The 19,096-nt window shown below is 36.7% G+C and overlaps 1 protein-coding gene across 1 annotated transcript in view; it reads left to right on the top strand.

Moving 5' to 3' along the window:
* The window catches only part of LOC106944874 (cadherin-10-like), a 54,631-nt gene that overhangs the window by 14,845 nt on the left and 20,690 nt on the right, over positions 1-19,096 (top strand). The window contains exons 3-11 of the mRNA XM_015028167.1: positions 3,884-4,178; positions 8,962-9,081; positions 9,905-10,072; positions 10,152-10,333; positions 11,516-11,769; positions 15,380-15,516; positions 15,593-15,714; positions 16,035-16,143; positions 17,235-17,486. Of these exons, the coding sequence (XP_014883653.1) occupies positions 3,884-4,178; positions 8,962-9,081; positions 9,905-10,072; positions 10,152-10,333; positions 11,516-11,769; positions 15,380-15,516; positions 15,593-15,714; positions 16,035-16,143; positions 17,235-17,486 (1,639 nt within the window). The remainder of the gene's footprint in view (positions 1-3,883; positions 4,179-8,961; positions 9,082-9,904; positions 10,073-10,151; positions 10,334-11,515; positions 11,770-15,379; positions 15,517-15,592; positions 15,715-16,034; positions 16,144-17,234; positions 17,487-19,096) is intronic.

A 19,096-nucleotide genomic window follows, 5' to 3' on the forward strand; every position in this document is an offset into this window, starting at 1 on the left:
AGCTAGCTAGCTGTAGCCTCAACTGCCTCTAGTCACAGCAGTTCGGCTAGGCTAATATGTCCCACTCAGACATTTTGTCTGCACAAATTGCGGAGCATGTAGCAAAAATAATCTGCGGCAGATTTTCTAGATTTTTTTAGATTCATTATTTATTTTCTAATATTAAAATCCATTTGTCCATATACGGGGTTTCTGCAGGTTTCACCAACTTAAATTTAAAACTTTTTAAGATGATCATTAATTAAATCTAAGACTTATATATCCCACTAAAAAGCTAGCTAGCTACCAAGGGTGTGTTAGCAGCTAGTTAGCGTTAGCCTCAACCACCTTGAGTCATAGCAGCTCGGCTGTGTCATAACGTGAGGATACGCTGGATTTATTATGTTATCCTGCTGCTCAAAATTGGCTTTGCTGGTAAATATGTGTCTTCTACTTTTAGAGTATTTTTTAAATTTTCCAAATATTAGCTCAATTATGTTTTCTGTCATATTTATGCATCTTTTTTGGCTTATTGTACTGGGCGCATTTTGCACTTGTAAAAAGCGTGAGTATTTACTTACTACCTCGTATCTGAACTATGTTTGATCACATTTGGTAGAATATTTGCACCACATGGCTAAAACGTTACTGCTTTACAAAGAAGCTGCATCCATTTGTAGCCAAAGCAAACATTTATTGTTTTGGGCCCAGCTTGACACATCGATCTTTGATTTGACCACTAAGCCTACGGTGCAATGATGACTAAAACCTTCATGTAGATGAACATGTGGTACCTGTGCAGCTGTTCATGAGGTCAGCCGCAGGAATTTATCTTCAGACTTTTTTGAGTTTTGGAAAAGGAATAAACTCTATCCTGATCTTTAGTGTTTAACCATTTTATCTATTATTTTCCACCAAATCTCTTTGTCTGCAGTGCATTCTTAATGATAGACCCGACACTTTGTCGCATGTTCATTTTCTTCTTATTTGTGGCAAATTGCATCCACCGGTTAATCAGTTGCTGAGAAACCCACTAGCATCTTTAAATATTTTATTTAATACAAGCAGCATTATAACTGCAGTCAATAGCTGTGTTCCCATTACAAATGTTTGCAGAGTTAGGCTATAAAATAATATCCCAAACTTTTGACATCTCATTGAATCCATCATCTGAACATGGAAAGATGACATTAAACTTTCTTTGTAATGTTAAAAAGTTCATTTGGGTGTGAAAACTTTCACCAACACTATTTAAAAATACAAGTTTCTCCAAAGACTGACGGATGTTTTTAAGGAAGCATGTTTGCTCCGTTGGTAAAGTACAGGCGTCTTTGATGGCTGCTTGTTTGTTATTCTCATATTCATTTTTATTTTACAGGATTAGCAACACAGACAGGGAAATATGGTAATGATCACATAAAAAAGCCAGTGCAAAATATAATCAAAAGCTTTAGAGGGAGAAAAAAAGGCAACTCCTGTGGTCTGAAATTCTTCTGGCCTAATTAAGAAGAAGTCTGAAGAGTCCCAGTTCTGAATAACGTTGATGAAATATGTTGCTCTCATGTTGCCGAAGAGATCAGCGTCCTCCTACACGCAATACCCAAGATAAACATTTGGTTTCAAAGTAGAGGATGAAGGATTACTGTTGAATTATGAGTTTTTCAGAGGGAGAAGGTGCTTCTGTGTTTGTTTCTCATTTATTTTTATGTGGTTTGCATTAACAAATACTGCATACTGTTGCATTTCTAGCGCCGGATAATTTGCAATTCCTGTCCTCCACGTTTTTTCTTTTTATCTGGAATGAGAAGCCTATTTTGGGGGCAAGAAATTCATACGAATACTCTCCTACCTGCTTAAATTGTCCCATAAATTATAGTCAATAACAGCAGGAGCTTTTACATCCATAGCGTCCCGCTTTAAATCCTTGGTTCACTGGCCTAAAGCTCAGGAGGGAATTCAAATTCACAACAATGAATAAGTAAACATTCAAGCTGACTGATATTCTTCTTTAATAGACTTGGAATAATAGGGTTCATCTGCATGAAATTTTCTTCAAAAACAGAGCCAAATCCCGCGTATACTGCTCATTTGAACTTTACGGCGTCTTGTTTTCGAACGTCGTCCTCGTTCTCTAATGCCTCCCCGGGAACGGCGGCGGCCCGGCTTGGCGTTGCGTTTTTCTGATTTCCATCCAAAAGTTGTGCTGTTGGCATCGCTCCTTCCACACGCAGGAGAAAAAAAAATAATTACTTCCCCGCGCAGCATGCAGGCATTAATATTAATAAGCTGCCGAGGTACACTCCGCGTCCCTAACTCCTTGTCATTTAAAATGTGAGCCCATGAGATAGTGCTCTAAATATATCTGCTGACAGATCCAGCGCAGTAATGAGCTTGAATCAAGTGTCTGTCACAATATGGCGCCATTACTCCTCGCCGACACCGCCAGGCTCCTCAAGGTGATCGATGGGTCAGAGGTGACTAATTTTAGCAATTGTTGCTCTGGGTCAGATTTTCCTCATTTTTTTTAAAAGGCCCAATCTGGGAGAGAAATCGGAGCATAAATTGACCTTGAGTAATGAGCGATGGCGCCCTCGCCGCAGTGGGAGGCGAAGATTTAGAGACCGAGACTGATTCCTTGGTGGGTTTACATCATTATTTCATCGCTCACAAGGGGTTTCTATGGAGCCTTAATGCACCACCATGAAACAGCTGAGGAATATTCGAAACGATTTGAAAGGACGTTAAAACATTTGAATTAGGCATGAGTCGCATGAATTTCTGATGATAACCAAGATTATCAGAATACCATAAGTAAAATAAGTGAAACTTTAATTAGATAGCACGTTTTCAGGTCCTAAACCAAGAGAAAATTAGTTTTGGCACAATATGTGTGTGTCAAGCCCAGAACAAAAGGAAAAGACACTAATTTTGACGTTAAATTGTAACATTTTATTGAACTAAAATGGAACATTTCCAGTTTTCTGGGCGTCTGTTTCAGATTTGTGATGCATAAAAACTGAATTCTGCTTTTCCATGTTTGGAGGCCTGAGTGGTCTGGAAGGTTGATTCAACAAGAACAGATCTTTAATGCATTTGGTGCTAAACCACTGAATAATTCATAAACTAAAAGAGGAATTTAAAGTCTATTATCTGAGCAACAGGGAGTCATTGTAAGAACTTTAAAATTGGAGTAATGTGCTCTATTTTTGCTTTTTTTTTATAGGCAGATCTGTGAAGACACTCGTACAGTAATTATTTTGACTAAAAATAAATGCATGAACAAGTTTCTCAAGATCTTCTTTGTAAATTAATGCTAGAAATGTTCTCCAGGTCATAAAAGGCTGACTTTGTAATCGTCTTTATGTGCCCTGAAGGTTCAAGTCTATCATTACACATTAGCTGTCGCTCACGACCAATCTCTCTTTGGGTTCAGGTTTTGGCACCGTGCCTTATAACTGCTTCAAAATAACAGCGTGGAGGGAAAACAGGATAAAGCAGGAAAGGTCCTACAGCCTCGTTACGCCACTAGGCTGCACGGAAGAGGACCAGGGTCACTGAAAAAAATAATTCTGACTTTTTTCTCAGAATTATACATTTTTCTCAGAATTCTGAGATTAAAGTCAGAAATCTTTTTTTCCAGTGGCACTGATCCTCTTCCATAAGTTTGGCAGTATTTCAAATACTTATACCAAGAAACTAAGAAATAATTATCAATACTGACCGATGTAATATGTTTATATATTTTTAAGTTTTTCAGCCACATTGTCCAGCCCTAAACCAACTTTGCTTTAAAAAGAGTGGAAAAATAAAACTTCCACAACTAAAACTTCCACCTTTCAGTCAGACAGAATTACTTTCTAAAGTTTGTTCTCTGTATTGGACAAACTTGTCTTCTGATTTCCAGCTGCACTCCAACGCGGACAAAGGCGACGGCACCGTGAAGTACGTCCTGACCGGAGACGGGGCTGGCACCCTGTTTCTGATTGACGAGAAATCCGGAGACATCCACGCCACCAAGCGGCTGGACCGGGAAGAGAAAGCCATGTACACGCTTCACGCCAAGGTCCTGGACAGAAACACCAACGCAGAACTCGAACCCGACACCGAGTTCAACATAAAGATCCACGACATCAACGACAACGCGCCCAGATTTGACAAGGAGGTGTACTACGCCAGCGTCCCTGAAATGTCTGAAGTCGGTGAGTCTTTGGTTTGGTTCTGAGGGGAAATTATTTTTACTACAATAAACATGCAGATTCATGCAGATACACGGTCCCAATCTGAGCAAAGTCACTACAAAGCATGAATTCCTGAATAGGGCGGAAAATCTTATTTTCACAGTGTCCTCTTATTTTTAGAGTATACTGAAAGTTTGTGGTGATGATTCTGATTGACAAATATTGCTGTTTTTGCATAAATTGCACGTTACTTTTTCTGTATACATTTTTTATTGTGCTGCTGGTTCCATTATCTAAAAAATATATATTCTCATAAACAAGATTATGAAGAAAACAGCAGTTTCTGAAAACACACCGGACATCACAAATATTGTCCAACGTAAACATCATGTTGACTGATATTTATGGCAGCATGTTATGGTCATTGTTGACAGAAAAAGTTAATTTCCACCAAAAAACTCAGATGGAGATTAATCTCAAATTTTCTAGAAAAATCTAGGAAATGTCTGGGCTTCAAAGTTGAAAATTTGCAAGAAAAAGACAAATTAATCTCAAAAATTTGTAATATTTTAAACGCATAAATTTCCAAGTGTCTGAGAAAATATCTAACTTTTGGAAAAATTTTAAAAATCTTTTCTAGAAAATGTTTATTTTTTTCACATAAATGTATTTTCTTAAAACTCAAAGTTTAGAAAATCTGACAATAATTTCAAAGTTAAAGTGAATAGCAAAAATAACATACTTTGTTTTGTTTTTTTATTTAACATCAATAACTGAAGTTTATCGTGAAAACAATAAATTAAAATCATAAGAATTTTTTTGATAAATGACAACATTTATCAAGAAAACAGCAGCTGTAATTTGTTGTAATGGCTGTATGAAATGCAAATCTATGACACTTAAAATACAGTGTGAAATATGACAATGTTCAGTCACTAGAATGACCACTACAAAGGTAGAGTTGAAACGATTAATCGTATTAATTGTGATTAATCAATTACCAAAATAATCGTCAACTCATTTAGTAGTCGATTAATCGTTAGAGTGTAAAAACTCAAAAAATGTCATTTGTTGAAACAACATATTCAGTCAGAGCAGTAATAAAGTCAAAACTATACAAAAATATTTGCATTTGTATTTAAGATGAAAATACTTTTGTCTGTAAATCAAAGAAAATCTCTTTTAGAAGAGAGTCAGGCTGGACTGGTAGTTTCAGCTTCACTACAGGAATATGCTGTTTGCTTTCTAGGCACTAAGAAAGCATTAAGTGATTAAATGAAAAGTCTGTGGAATGTGCCAATTTTATAATCGATTAATCGTCAGAATAATCGATTAATCGTTAGTTGCTGCCCTAAAATAGACAGAAATCTGCACAGACGTACCTCAGAAGTGTTGCAGACAAATTGAACACCATTCCATTTTACAGGAAAAGTATTTTGTCACTCATATTGTGATTAATATTAATAGAAACTACATCAAAGCTGCCTAAAAGTAAGTCAGACTTTTTGCCATATTATTAACTTTATCCCGTCAAAGCCTGGGTCCCTGTAAGTTTCTTGTACCAGAAAGTTTGCGTTAGATCCTTTGGGCCCTGTGGATTTGCAGGATGGTTTCGCCTTGCTTCCCGCAGATGCCATTAGATTGCATCAGATTTGGATTTATTGAGGTCGAGGGCTTGGATGAGCACCTCCGTTCTCTCTTTCTGTTCTTTGATCCCTGCCTGCACCGTTTTGATGATGGCCCCCTTTGCTTTTTGGATGAACTGCAAATCCTAGGCAAACAGGACATAGACGCTGCTCATTTTACAGCCCAGCGGTCATAATGTTATGGGTGGTCAGTATAGACTGAGTAGAATATGGTAAGTGGGAGTGTTGCAATAAGCAATAAATCAGTTAATTGCATGATAAATTAAGATGAACTCATTTGCATGACGTAGAGTTTTTCTCTTTTTTTCTCTCTTTCTACCAAAAACTGGATGACAAAATTCTTCAGTTTGGTGCTTTGGTCTCAACTCGCCTTTTTTTGAGGGACAATTTTGTTTACAGACACTTCATAAGTCATTTTATTTGTTCTGTTGTTTTCTTTAGTCATTTAAAATGTCTTCCAGTACCAGTGCTAACCCTCATCAGCCAACTTTGTGGTACCCTAACTCCGCCATACTTTGAGCTATCTGACAATTTCCAATGGTTTCTGAAAAGGGAGACGTAAAGCTTTAGAGCCAATATTGGGTTATTACGGTAATTTCATTCCTGCTGTTGCAGGGAGTATGTTTTTCTTTGGTTTTCTCTGATGAAACGCACTTTTAATAGACAGTAAATTGTGAAAATAACTGCTAGAGATTGAAAGTTGGAGAAATGGGCAAACATATTTCCTCAGGACATTTAAAGAACTTAATATAATTAAAATAAGCAAAAATATCCAGGTGGAGACTTGAAACTTAGGCCTTAAATAGTTTCAAAACAACAGTATTATCATAAATTGCAATAACTTATTGTTCAGCTTTTATCGTGACTTCATGGTAGGAGTTTTAAAATGCAGATGAGGCAAATTACTGTGATAAGTGCAGCTTTTCTGCAGTTCTCTGACTGCTATGTTTGGTCAGCCTCATTGGGCATTCATAATAAGTAACGCCATTTGCCATTTTTAATAGGCAGCTGAAATATTGAAAGTTTAGATTGTCACAGTCTTTCCAATTAAGTGTTTGCTTCATTGCACTCCATTCGAATTCAAGTAATGGGAATAAATCGGTTGGCTTGAATATAAACAAAGCTTATGAAAATAATGCATGCAAGCTGAAATCAATCCTCAATTACGAAGCTGCAAATTAATACACAGGAGCAATCAGGGGTAAATCAAAAAACCAATTGCCTTTATGACAAATAACAATACTCAATTTGGAATTCATAAATGGGTGTCCTCAGTTTTCCCAGCTGCACAGGCTGCAGGGGAGAGGTGTGTGTCAGGGTCACCGCTACTCATCTGTGGACTAATAAGCTGCCTCACATGTTGAAACTGAACACGTTACTTTATCAAGGCAGCCAGCCATGGAGAATCAGCAACCCCCTCTTCCCTTTACGCTATCGGTGGAGGAACTAAGTGAGACAGATGTTCAGGGGATCATTAGTATGCACAGAGACAGTCAGACCCAAACAGGACATGGCAGAGGTCTCCTGAATGCCAAGGACAGTATGTGCAGTGTGGGTTGCTGAAACGCTCGGCTGGATAAAGCGGGGTTTATTACTGAGGCGATTTCCGTGTTTGGATGTCTAAGAGGAGCTGAGCTCATTGTGAGCTTCAGTTATTTGGGTTTTTTTTACACGAGATTCTGATTGTGTAACCTTGAGCAAAAATGGCGGGATGTCCGATTTGTTATGGTTGTCAAAAAATATATACAAAACAAAATGGTTGTTTTGTTTGAAATTGTACAGCATTAATTTTGAAAATACACGAGCCACTGAAACAAAAGATCAACTTGAAATGTTCTCCAAAGAAGAAATCTTGATAAACCCTGAGCCCAAAACAAAACTGGAAATGATTAATTGATTAATCATCAGCATAATCAATTAATTGGATAAAAATGATTTTTCCGTTATACCACATAAGTATTTTTATACACTAGAAATACATTAAAAGATGAAAATAAATAGTTCAGTTCCTTTTCTGAATGAGAAAATAACCATCTTATTGCCAACACCATATTTATTATGGCTGTAAAGCAAAAAACAAATATAAAAAATTATTTTATTTGCTTTTATGTTTGAAATTGTAAAGCACTAATTATGGAAATATATAAGCTACTGAAACAAAGGTCAATTCAAAAATATTCTCAAAAATCTTGATGATCCCTGAAGCAGATATGACAAAAATGGAACCGATTAATCGATTGTTCTGACGATTAACTGATTAATCGGATAAAGAATTTGGCACACTGTGCAGATTTTTCATTTCACCACTTAAGAATTGTTATAGAATATTAGAAATTCATTAAAAGATTCAAATAAAACAATTCATTTCTTTTTTTAAATAGCAAAATAAACATTTTATTTATGTCGCGACCTCTAACAAACTTGTATCTCATTTATTTTAGGTACATTAGTACGACTGAGTATTAGGGCCACAATAAGGAAATAAAAAACAAAGTTATATTACAAGAATAAATCGTACGAGAATAAAGTTGTGATATTACAAAAATAGTTGTAATATTGTGACTTTATACTTGTAATATGACTGTTGTATTATGTTGACTTAATTCTTGTACGGTCATATTCTGAGACCATACATTACGATTTTATTTTTGTGTGCGTGTTCTCATAGTATGACTTTATTCTCATAATTAAAAAAAAAATCTTAGTATGGCCCTAAAACTTCATAATATATTTAACTTGAATTAGTTTGTCAAAATCTATATTCAACTCTTGTCCTTTTTAACTAGATGCATTAGGATGCATTAGTTTTGACAGGTGCCTGATTTTTTCAGTCTCACCAAAGCTCAAAGGAAACGCACAAATGAAATGGGAAAAAGAAAAAACAGGGTTTAATCACTGAGGTGCCAGGAGAAACTAAACTCCAGCCCTGTTTTTAGGCCATCTAGTCACTAAAGATTAGTCACTGGCTACTGGTTGAAACAGTAACATGAGGGCACGGTTGGTATTAAAAGCTGGAAAAAAAAACTGCATGGCTGAAAAGCGCTCTGAGGCCTGCAGCCAGCCCATGCAAATTGAAAGCAAACAAGAAAATAAGTTGACTCAGATCACAGCATTACAAACAGCTGAACTCGACTGTGTGTTTTCTTTGAATTTCACAGGTACGTCTGTGGTCACAGTGACTGCCACTGACGCCGATGATCAAACATACGGAAACAGCGCCAAGCTGGTGTATAGCATCCTGCAGGGGCAACCATATTTTTCTGTGGACTCAGAAAACGGTAAGACAAACCCGGCAAGGTCTCTGATGCCTTTCTAATGTCATGAAAAATTATATGTTTGTCAGATTTTCATGATTTGAATCACAGAACGGAATAAAACACAACATTAAGGAGATCAGACAATACTTTAAGCAATGTAAAGTAAGATTTTACCTTTTAAGCAATATGATAGTGCGGTACACTCGGTTCGAATGGGGACCAAATTTGTAACATTTGATACATTCTTCAGCTGCTGCGTTTCGCTTTCACACTGAAAATAAAGTTTTTGAACAAACCTGTTCCCCTCCTCTCCTGTGGGGGCGCTGCACCAAGAACTACTGAAGGAAACGACAGGAAAACCTCAGAGGAAGACACTGAGTGCAACTTCCTTCTTGACAAAATGTAAACAAAACTAGAGTGGCGTCAAATTTTAGCGGTTGTAGGATTTCTCGCTGGTGAAAGACCATGAGTCATTTCTCTCGCTAGTTCTTCACTGTTTTGGTTTAATTTACCCAGAATGCCGTGTGGTACAATCCACTTCCTGCTTTTGGCGGTCACTTATGGATTCGAACTCCACCAGAGTTCATGTCGCCAGAATTTCTGTTAGCATGATTTTTTTTTTAAGCAATTTGGGGTAAAACAGCTGAAAATGTTAAAATTTAGAATAATCCAGTATATTCTGCATTGAAATACTTCTGGAGAATAAACTATTTAGATTCATGTAGACATCTGGTATTGAAAATAACCCAAACATGGATTCTAACCTTATCAGGAATCTGAATTCCTTTGAGATCTCATCAAATTGTCATATAGATGTAATAAAATGTAATTTTTTTTATACTAGGAACCATAAAGACAGCTCTACCTGGCATGGACAGAGAGGTGAAGGAGCACTACCAGGTTGTGATTCAGGCCAAAGACATGGCAGGACAGATGGGGGGGCTTTCAGGGACCACGACAGTCAGCATCTCCCTCTCCGATGTAAACGACAGTCCGCCACGCTTCGCCAACCGTAAGGACCTCCCAATACATCTCCACTGACTCAACAGAGGCTTAAACCGCTGAAAAACGGACATTTAAATTTCATTTAGATTCCTTCCGAGTGACTACGGTGGAGTCTACGGAGATAGGTGGCGCCATCGGACGCATCAAGGCCGACGATCCCGATGTGGGCCAAAGCGCCGAGATGGAGTACAGCATCGTTGGCGGTCACGACACATTCAACATCATCACCGACCAGGCGACGCAGGAAGGAGTCATCATTATTAAAAAGGTATCGCCCCATTCTATTCAAGTTTCTGCACATTTTGTCATGTTGCACACAGAACTTCCTGTATTTTACTTGGATTTTAAGTAGTGGTTTATTATGAAATGAAGGAATATTACACAATATTTGTAGTATTTTTAAATCTGATTAAATCCACTGCAATCAGTTGTGTGTAATTCAGTTAGGGCTGAAACGATTAATCGTCTTAATTGTGATTAATCGCTTATTGAAATAATTGTCAACTAATTTAATATTTGATTAATCATATTCAAACAACATATTCAGAGTAATAATTAAGCCAAAAATGTAATTATCATAACAGTAACAAAGAATTTCAAACCTCCATCTTAGTGCATTTAATCTATATAATGTGTTTCACTTTGAGACAAGCTTCCTGAAATAAACACTTTTTAATAATATTCTAATTTATTTAGTGTGTCTGTTTTCAGCCTGGGGTTAGCTATTTTTTTTGGTTTGTTGATACATAAAATGCATTATTTTTCACCTAACTGCTAATTATGTTCGACTTTGTGATTTTTTTTTAAACTTATTTATTTTTTTACAGGAAATACCCGAAAGACACATTTAAGTTTGTGGTTGTAAGCAGACAAAATGAGAAAAATAATACAAGGAATATTTTTTTTCAGTCAACTATTTATCCCTAGAAGTTTTTTTTAATGGTTTAAGGGTTGTTGGTATGTTTCTAAATATCTTGGGATTGAAATGAACTTGAAACTTATTGCATATTTCCATTACTGCCGAACCTTAGCCGTCTTTTGAGTCAGCCTGGATTTACAAAACAACTCCCTCCCAACATTACAGAACATTTAACCCCAGCATGATTTTCTTATGAAGAAAAAATGGCCCCCTGAAAACATTTATTCATGCAAAAAAAAAAAAAAAAAGATATGACAGGATTTATTTTTGAAGCGCAGTGTAAAATCAGATATCATAAGCCTGTAAAATGAATAATATAAAGGAGCCTTTTGCAAGAAACTCTCTTTAGTTTTCCCCTAAGATCTTCTAGTATTCCTGACTTGGATTTGTTACTCTGAATTTAGAGAGGCAGTAAGATAAAGGCAGACAAATGAAACGCAATGAATCGCATATCAAAATCCCGGAGGCAGGCTTTCTCTTTTAAATGGAAAAGTCTACAGCTTTCCTTCTCTGGTGCTCTTTCATCTCCAGGCGCTGGATTATGAAAGTAAGAGGGACTACGAGTTCAGAGTGGAGGTGAAAAACACCTACTTAGACGCCAGGTTCATCCACGGCGTGCAGTTCAAAGACTACGCCACGGTCAAGGTGACGGTGGAGGATGTGGACGAGCCGCCCGTCTTCGCCCGCAACCCTTACATCATCGAAGTTCACGAGGACACGGCCGCCGGCAGCTTCGTCGGCGTTGTGCTGGCCAGGGATCCTGACGCAGACAACAAGCCAGTGAAGTACGTTTCTCACAATAAGGATCCCACATGAGTTATCTTCAGCGATTTACAGGCTTTGGATTTGACTGAAACGATTAATCGTGATTAATTGTGATTATTCTGTTATGGACTTCTGGAGTGCACAGACTCAAAGAAGTTTTCTATCTGTAAATATGTCCCACCTAAAACTTCTTAATTAATTGTTAATTCAAACAGAAAAAACTGAACTTTTAACATGTTGATGTGAGAAGACGGACTGAAATGATTTAATAATGATTAATCAGTTATTGCCGATTAATTGATAACTAGAGTATGCAGACTCAAAAAGTCTATTTGCTAAAATTAAAACTAAGAGCAGTAATAAAATAAACAGTATAGACATCTTGCATATAAGATTAATGTTTTTTTTTTATCTGTAAATATATTCTACCCAAATATTTTCAAGTAGCAGTTTTACCTTCACTTAGTTGAAATCCTTTTTTAAAAGATCTCCTATGAAGCACCTTTTGCTAACCAATTATTAATCGATTAATCAAAAATAATCTACTGATTATGTCTACACTGTGATGATGTTAATTCAAGCAGAAAGGGCTGAGCTTTTAACATGTTGACGTCAGAAGTAGGGCTGAAATTATTAATCGTGATTAATCAGTTTCTGAAATAAACATCAATTAATTTAGTAATCGATTAATCGTTAACTGGAGTACACTGACTCAAAAAAAGCCCATTTGCTGAAATGACATACTGAGAGCAGTAATCAAGCTAAAACTTTACAAAACTAAACATTTTGCATTTAAAATATAATTATTTTTAAAAAATCTATTCAGCAACTTGTGTTGTCCAGTTGGTAATCAGTAAATCAAATAGTCAACAGATCAGCTCAACACTATATTGATGTTAAGTCAAGCAGAAAGGAGTTAACTTTTCACATGTTAGAAGTACAGCTGAAACGATTAATCAGACTAATTGTGATTAATCGATTACTAAAGTAATTATCAACTAATTTAGTGATCGGTTAATCATTAGCTGGAGTAGATCAAGAAAAGCTGAAACATTTCCTGAAACAGTAATTAATCTAAAACTGTACAAACAATATATACTTTTTGCATTTAAGATAGAAATAAACTTACTTTGCCTAAAACTACCTCAAATTGCAGTTTTAGCTTCACCTGGTTCAAATTATTAAAAATTTAAGCACCCTTTCTCATCTAATTATTTATCAGTCAGTCAAATATTCAGATTAGATCTACACTGTATTTGATGTTAACTCAAGCAGGAAGACCTGAACTTTTCACCTGTTGAAGTAGGACTGAAATGATTAATCGTATTATTGAAATAATCAACTAATTTCCCTTCTTTTCTTCTTTATCTTCTACTCTTGACTCCATTTTTTGTCCTTCATTCCTTTTTCTAATACATTCTGTCAAAAATTTACAGTAAACTTTAGTGTAATATATTTAAAATTAAGTCAAATGAAGTTTCTTTACATGAAACGCTAAAAGAGACACAGGTCACCTTTTCAAGATGAATAGAGCTAAATGGCTGCATACGAATCCCACGGTGGGACAATAAATATTCTATCCCATTATGTCGATTTACAAGATAAAAGCCTCATGAAATGCATCGACTCTTTCAGTGTGAATACTTTTGTGAGTTACTGTAACTGCATGAAATAAAATCAGCTTCATTCTATAAACTTAAGGCTAGATCAATAGACCGCTAAGCAAACATTTCCTCAACAACCATGTGGGCTTTCTGCTTCGTTCTCCTAATTTGATCTCTTCGAAACTCATTCCCCTTCTTCAATTATACCAGCAAAAAAGAAAAAATCAATACAGAAAGAAGTGCGATATGGTGGATTTACAGTCTCCTTGTCAGTTTTATGCAGTGAAGATGAAAATGTGCCCACCAGGTTTATCTAATCCATCAACCCGCCCACGTGTCAGTGCTCCGACAGGGGAGACAAGGAGTGTTATTCATGAGGTCCCTACTGGAGATTTCCCAACGGAAGACGGCGAAGTGAATACAGACGATGTTTATTTCCCAGAATCATGTAAGCTCCCTCCACGGCGCCGCGCAAAGTCAAACATTCCTAATTTGCCGTATTGATTCGCGTGGGTCATAGAAACCGTTCGGCGCACATATGGCAGCCGCCCGTCCCCCGTCGCAGGAGCTGTGGCACACCACGCAGCGCTTTGTGTTGCATATTCAAATCTCGGCTGAGCATGAGAGGTGACGGTGACAAATGAGCCGACTCCAGGAAAAAAAAGAGGCATCATCTTTTGACAAAAGAGAATACGTTTTCTTCTTCTTTCTTTTCTGACTGCTAAAAAACAAATCTATGCAAATTAAACAAACAAAACCCAACATTCAGCCTAAAGCCAGAAATTTCAATTACAACTCAGCATCGTCCAGGGTATATTTAAAGGGATTCTTCTTTTCCAGTTAAAATGGAAATAAGATTTTGGATGTAATGTTTCAAAAGCATTCAGACGTTTTCAACTCTTTCACATTTTTATCACATTACAGCCACAATTCGCAATGTACTTCATCTAGGGCTGAAACGATTAATCATGATTAATTGGTTAGTGGAATAATCAACTAATTTATTAATTAATCATTAACTGGGGTACAAGGACTCAAAAAAGGACATTTGCTGATAGAACAATACACTCGGGGAGGTAATTTGGACAAAACTGTACAAAGAAATATACATTTGCAATTAAAATAAAAATAAATTTTAAATATTTTCTACCCAGCTTCACCTTGCTCAAATTCTGCAAAAACACAAAGTTCCTATTAGGCATCTTCTGCTATCCAATTATTATTCAATTAATGCAAAAAAATTTCATTCAATATAAAAAAAAATAAACATGCTATTTCCAATAAAATTTATATGTTTTAACTCAAAAAAGGAAATTACTTGTTTATGTTCATCTTCTAATGCATGTCTACTATTGTATAAAATAAGCTAAAAGTTGCTAACCCTTCTATTGCATGTCTACTATTGTATAAAATAAGCTAAAAGTTGCTAACCCTAACCCTATTTCCAAATACGCACAAATGTTTGGCTATATTTCGCTAATGTGGAAGCTACTTCCTGTTGTCTTCTTTTGCGTTTCTGACAGTAGTAACATCCTGCACCAACCCAGTGCTTTTGTGATTGACTCGTGATGCAAAAGATTTATTTCCATTGCAGTTTGTGAAGAATATTCATTTAATACGGCCAATAAACACCTTATCCCACAGCAAAACCTTACTGAAAATGGTGCGTTTCCATTTAGCTCATTTATTTTTGCCATTTCAATTTGCTCTATTCGGTGGTTAATCTGGCAACACTGTTCTAAACTCCACTCCAGCCAATCAGCTACTAAGAAAATGATTGGCGCTCTGTTATTGGCTTCTTTACGAACACCAGCCAACAGCATGTCCAGTTGCATTTAGCATTTCATTGTGTGTTCCAGCTTTACATGCCACATTTTCAAACGCTTTATGAAAAAAATTCCTAGAGTAGGGAAGTTTTCCAAGAATACTTCAGAAAAGCCCCCCAGAAAATTTAGCCAAACCGGATAGGCCATTTAGAGATTACAGTTAGCACCAATTGCTAACGATGTCCATGTCCCTCTTGCAGATACTCCATTGACCGACACACGGATCTTGAAAGGCTGTTCAACATCGATTCTGTGAACGGCACCATCACAACGCTGAAATCCCTCGACAGAGAAATGTCCAAATGGCACAACATCTCTGTGGTGGCCACCGAAATAAGTAACTTCCTCCCTCAATTCCTTAGACAGCTCTCTTCAGTCCTGAAATGCGTGACAAAGTTTCATTTTCGTGTCAGACAACCCTCGGCAGACGACTCGAGTGCCCGTGTTCATCAAGGTGTTGGACGTCAACGACAACGCTCCCGAGTTCGCCATGTCCTACGACACCTTCGTCTGTGAAAACGTCAAGGCAGGACAGGTGAAAGAAATCCGCTGAAATATGAACTCGATCTGCCTTCCAGATGATTTTGTCAATACACAGCTAGACACTGTATTTACGCGTGTGTAAACTTTACGTCTAAAACACATTACATTTCCTTTTTTGTCCATTTTTCAGAGTAAAAGTCTACTTTGTGACTTGAAACCCTTTTGCAGGAGGTTGTAGTATGAGCACTGCATTACAAGATTCATGCATAAATGTCTTATTTGCGCATCACATGCGCAATAAACCCCCGTATTAAGAAGAATTATGGATGTTTTCTCATCCCTAATACTCACTGTTTGCCGTTCCCTCTGCAGCTGATTCAGACAATAAGCGCTGTTGACACAGATGAACCGCTTGTCGGGCACAAGTTTGTCTTCAGCATAAGCGCCACCAACCCAAACTTCACCATCGTTGACAAGGAAGGTAGGATTAAGTTCAGCTCCCAGCACACAGTTAGAGACATTTGTACCAGAAACAGAAACTCTGAGTCGCTGGAGCTTCCTGCAACTTCAACTGCTCTTTTTCCTGGATGGAATATTTAATATAAAACTGCTATGATAAAAAAAACAATAAAATGTTTGGTCACTTATTTGGATTTTGACAGACTGAGTTTGCTGACTTAAAGTGACAGCGTCCCTAAAACAGCTCATTCTGAAGGGAGATCAAAATAGGCAGAATCAAGCAGACCAAATACTACAATGGCGAATTATAGCGTCACCATCGGTAGAACAAAAAGGAGAAAGTTTCTGTCAAAAAAAGTTAAATGTTTAGATTAATTTCCAAAATTTTGTAAAATAAACAAGAAAATTTCTGAACTCCAAAAGTAAAAAATTTGCAAGGTAAAAATTCAGATGTTTTTAGATTAATCTGAAATCTGAATCTGAAAATTTGCTACAAAAAATTTGGAAATTTGAATTTTGAAATTCAAAAATGTTTGACTTTTGAAAATTTCTCAAGTTAATCTAAACATTTTTGTATTTCTAGCAAATTTGAAAGTTTTCAAACTCAGAAATTTCTACTGTTTTCCTAAAAGATTTCTGAGATTAATCTCAATAGTTTTCCTAGCAAATTCTCAACTTTCTAAACTGAAATTTCCAGTTTTACTAATAAAAATTTAGATTAGTCTCAAAATGTAAATGTTTTTCTTGCAAATTTTTGCATTTTGGACCAAAATTTTTTCTTGTTTTCTCTAGATAATGTCAGATTAATCTCAAAATGTCTTTCTAGCAAAAAATTTGACTTTTCAAAGTCAGAAATTTCCACTTTTTTTTAGATAAAACTCTTTAAAATCGTAAACTTTTTAGATATCAAATTTTGGCGGAAGACGCCGTTGTAAAAATCTCATTACCCAAGAATGATTTTGTGCAAAAGATGTGATGAATGTGTGTTTCGCTCATGGATCTATCCCAACCTGTTTAATGAACCTGTTGGGGTCACAACTTATAAATTCTCAGTTTTTATCTCAAACATTTGTGACAAGAGGACATCCGTTGGTTTGACCTGTCTTCCTGCAGACAACACTGCCAACATCCTGACGAGGAGGGGCGGGTTCAGCCGGCGTGAGATGAGCATGTACTTCCTCCCCGTGGTGATCTCAGACAACGACTACCCCATCCAGAGCAGCACCAGCACGCTGGTGGTGCGCGTGTGCGCCTGCGACAGTCGCGGCAACATGCAGTCCTGCAGCCCGGAGGTGCTGCCCTTCTCGGACGGCCTCACCACCGGAGCGCTGGTGGCCATCCTGCTCTGCGTGATCATCCTGCTCAGTAAGCATCCGACTCATGTGGTGGTTTGTGGCAGGAGAGGAAATTAATCCATTGTTGGTCTCAGATTGACACATTCCTGGGAGATTCATACTAATAACAGTGTTTTTTTTGTCACCTTCTAAAGTTAAATCAAACTAAAATCCCTTGTTTTATGTCAGAATTACCAAAATAATTATGTGATTTAAAATGTTACATTTTAACTTAATTTGTCTCTGTTGTAGAATGTCAAACACCATGTCAAGACATGTTTTTATCTCCATGGTGCTGGAAAAGTTTTAAAGTCTCCCTTGAAAGTGCTTGAATTGTAATTGTTTTCAAGGTTTGGAATGTCCTTGACATTCAGACTTCATAGTTTTGTAATAAAGTGTTTGATTAAAAAACTAAATTTACAGATGAAACCAGATACACCTAATAAAAAAACAGTCTGAAGTTAAATCAGAATAAAATCTCTAGTTTTACGTCAGATAAAATTATCAAAATTATTTTATGCGAGACTTAAAATTTCAATTACGATATGTCATAATAGTGGGATGTTACAACGTTACCCTGCAGTTACAGTTTCCAAACACGATGGAGTTACAATGTGACAATGTAACAGTGTGATCTGAACGTTAGGAGCTACACTGTAGCGCCACATGTTGCACTACGGTGCCGTTACAAAGTAAAAACAGTTACAAAGTAACAACAGTTACAAAGTAACAACAGTTACAAAGTAAAAACAGTTACAAAGTAACAACAGTTACAAAGTAACAACAGTTACAAAGTAAAAACAGTGTGGCGTTACAGTCAGAAGTCTTTACTTTCACATGGTTTATGTTCTTCTGTTTTTTTCAATCTGAACTGTATTTGAATAAAATCTACATTACTGATCAAATGAGTTGGGAAAGGAACTTCTGTTTGTAACAATACAAAAGAGGAGAAATGTCAATTTTACCCAAGTTACAGCTCTACAGAGTGATACATTGTAATATTTATGTTCATAGAGGCAGATTAAACATGCATCTGTGGACAGGAATGACAGCATTTCATTATATTTATAGATTATTGCTGAGATTTTAAAAGAAAGCGACTGGGTAGATTTCTACAGCGTTTTTCTCTAAACTGCTGCAGCTTGTCTCATACATGTCAAGGTCATCAGAGGTCATCACAGGTCATTTTTGATGTTTCACACAAACAAACAGAACCCTGCAGAATTACAAAACCCCGGGCATCCTTTAGCTGATGCTCTTTAAAGCTGCATAACGTAACAAAGCACCCAGTCCTTCACATTGTTCCAACCTTTTGGCAAGTCATTGTAACTGTGTAAAATTTCATGTAAAATGCATATCAATGACAAGCGAATGCGCGCCTGAAAATAGCGAGCTATTTATATGCATTGCCAGACCATTTCACTCTGAGGCAGCTGCCCTGTGTTTCACTTAAAATTCATGCCTATCTTATTTTTCCACATAAGCCGCACATCGTAGATGAAAAAGGTAGGAAGGCAGAGATGAAAAGGGCTTAGAAAATCCAATCAAGTTTCTAAAGAAAACAGGAGCTCAAACTGCAGATTTTACATTTCACACCGACGCCGATGCACAAATTATACATACCATACCATACCATACCAT

This window comes from Poecilia latipinna, unplaced genomic scaffold, assembly GCF_001443285.1.
Source record: "Poecilia latipinna isolate Pla-1442-1.1 unplaced genomic scaffold, P_latipinna-1.0 Scaffold116, whole genome shotgun sequence".
Lineage (NCBI taxonomy): Eukaryota > Metazoa > Chordata > Actinopteri > Cyprinodontiformes > Poeciliidae > Poecilia > Poecilia latipinna.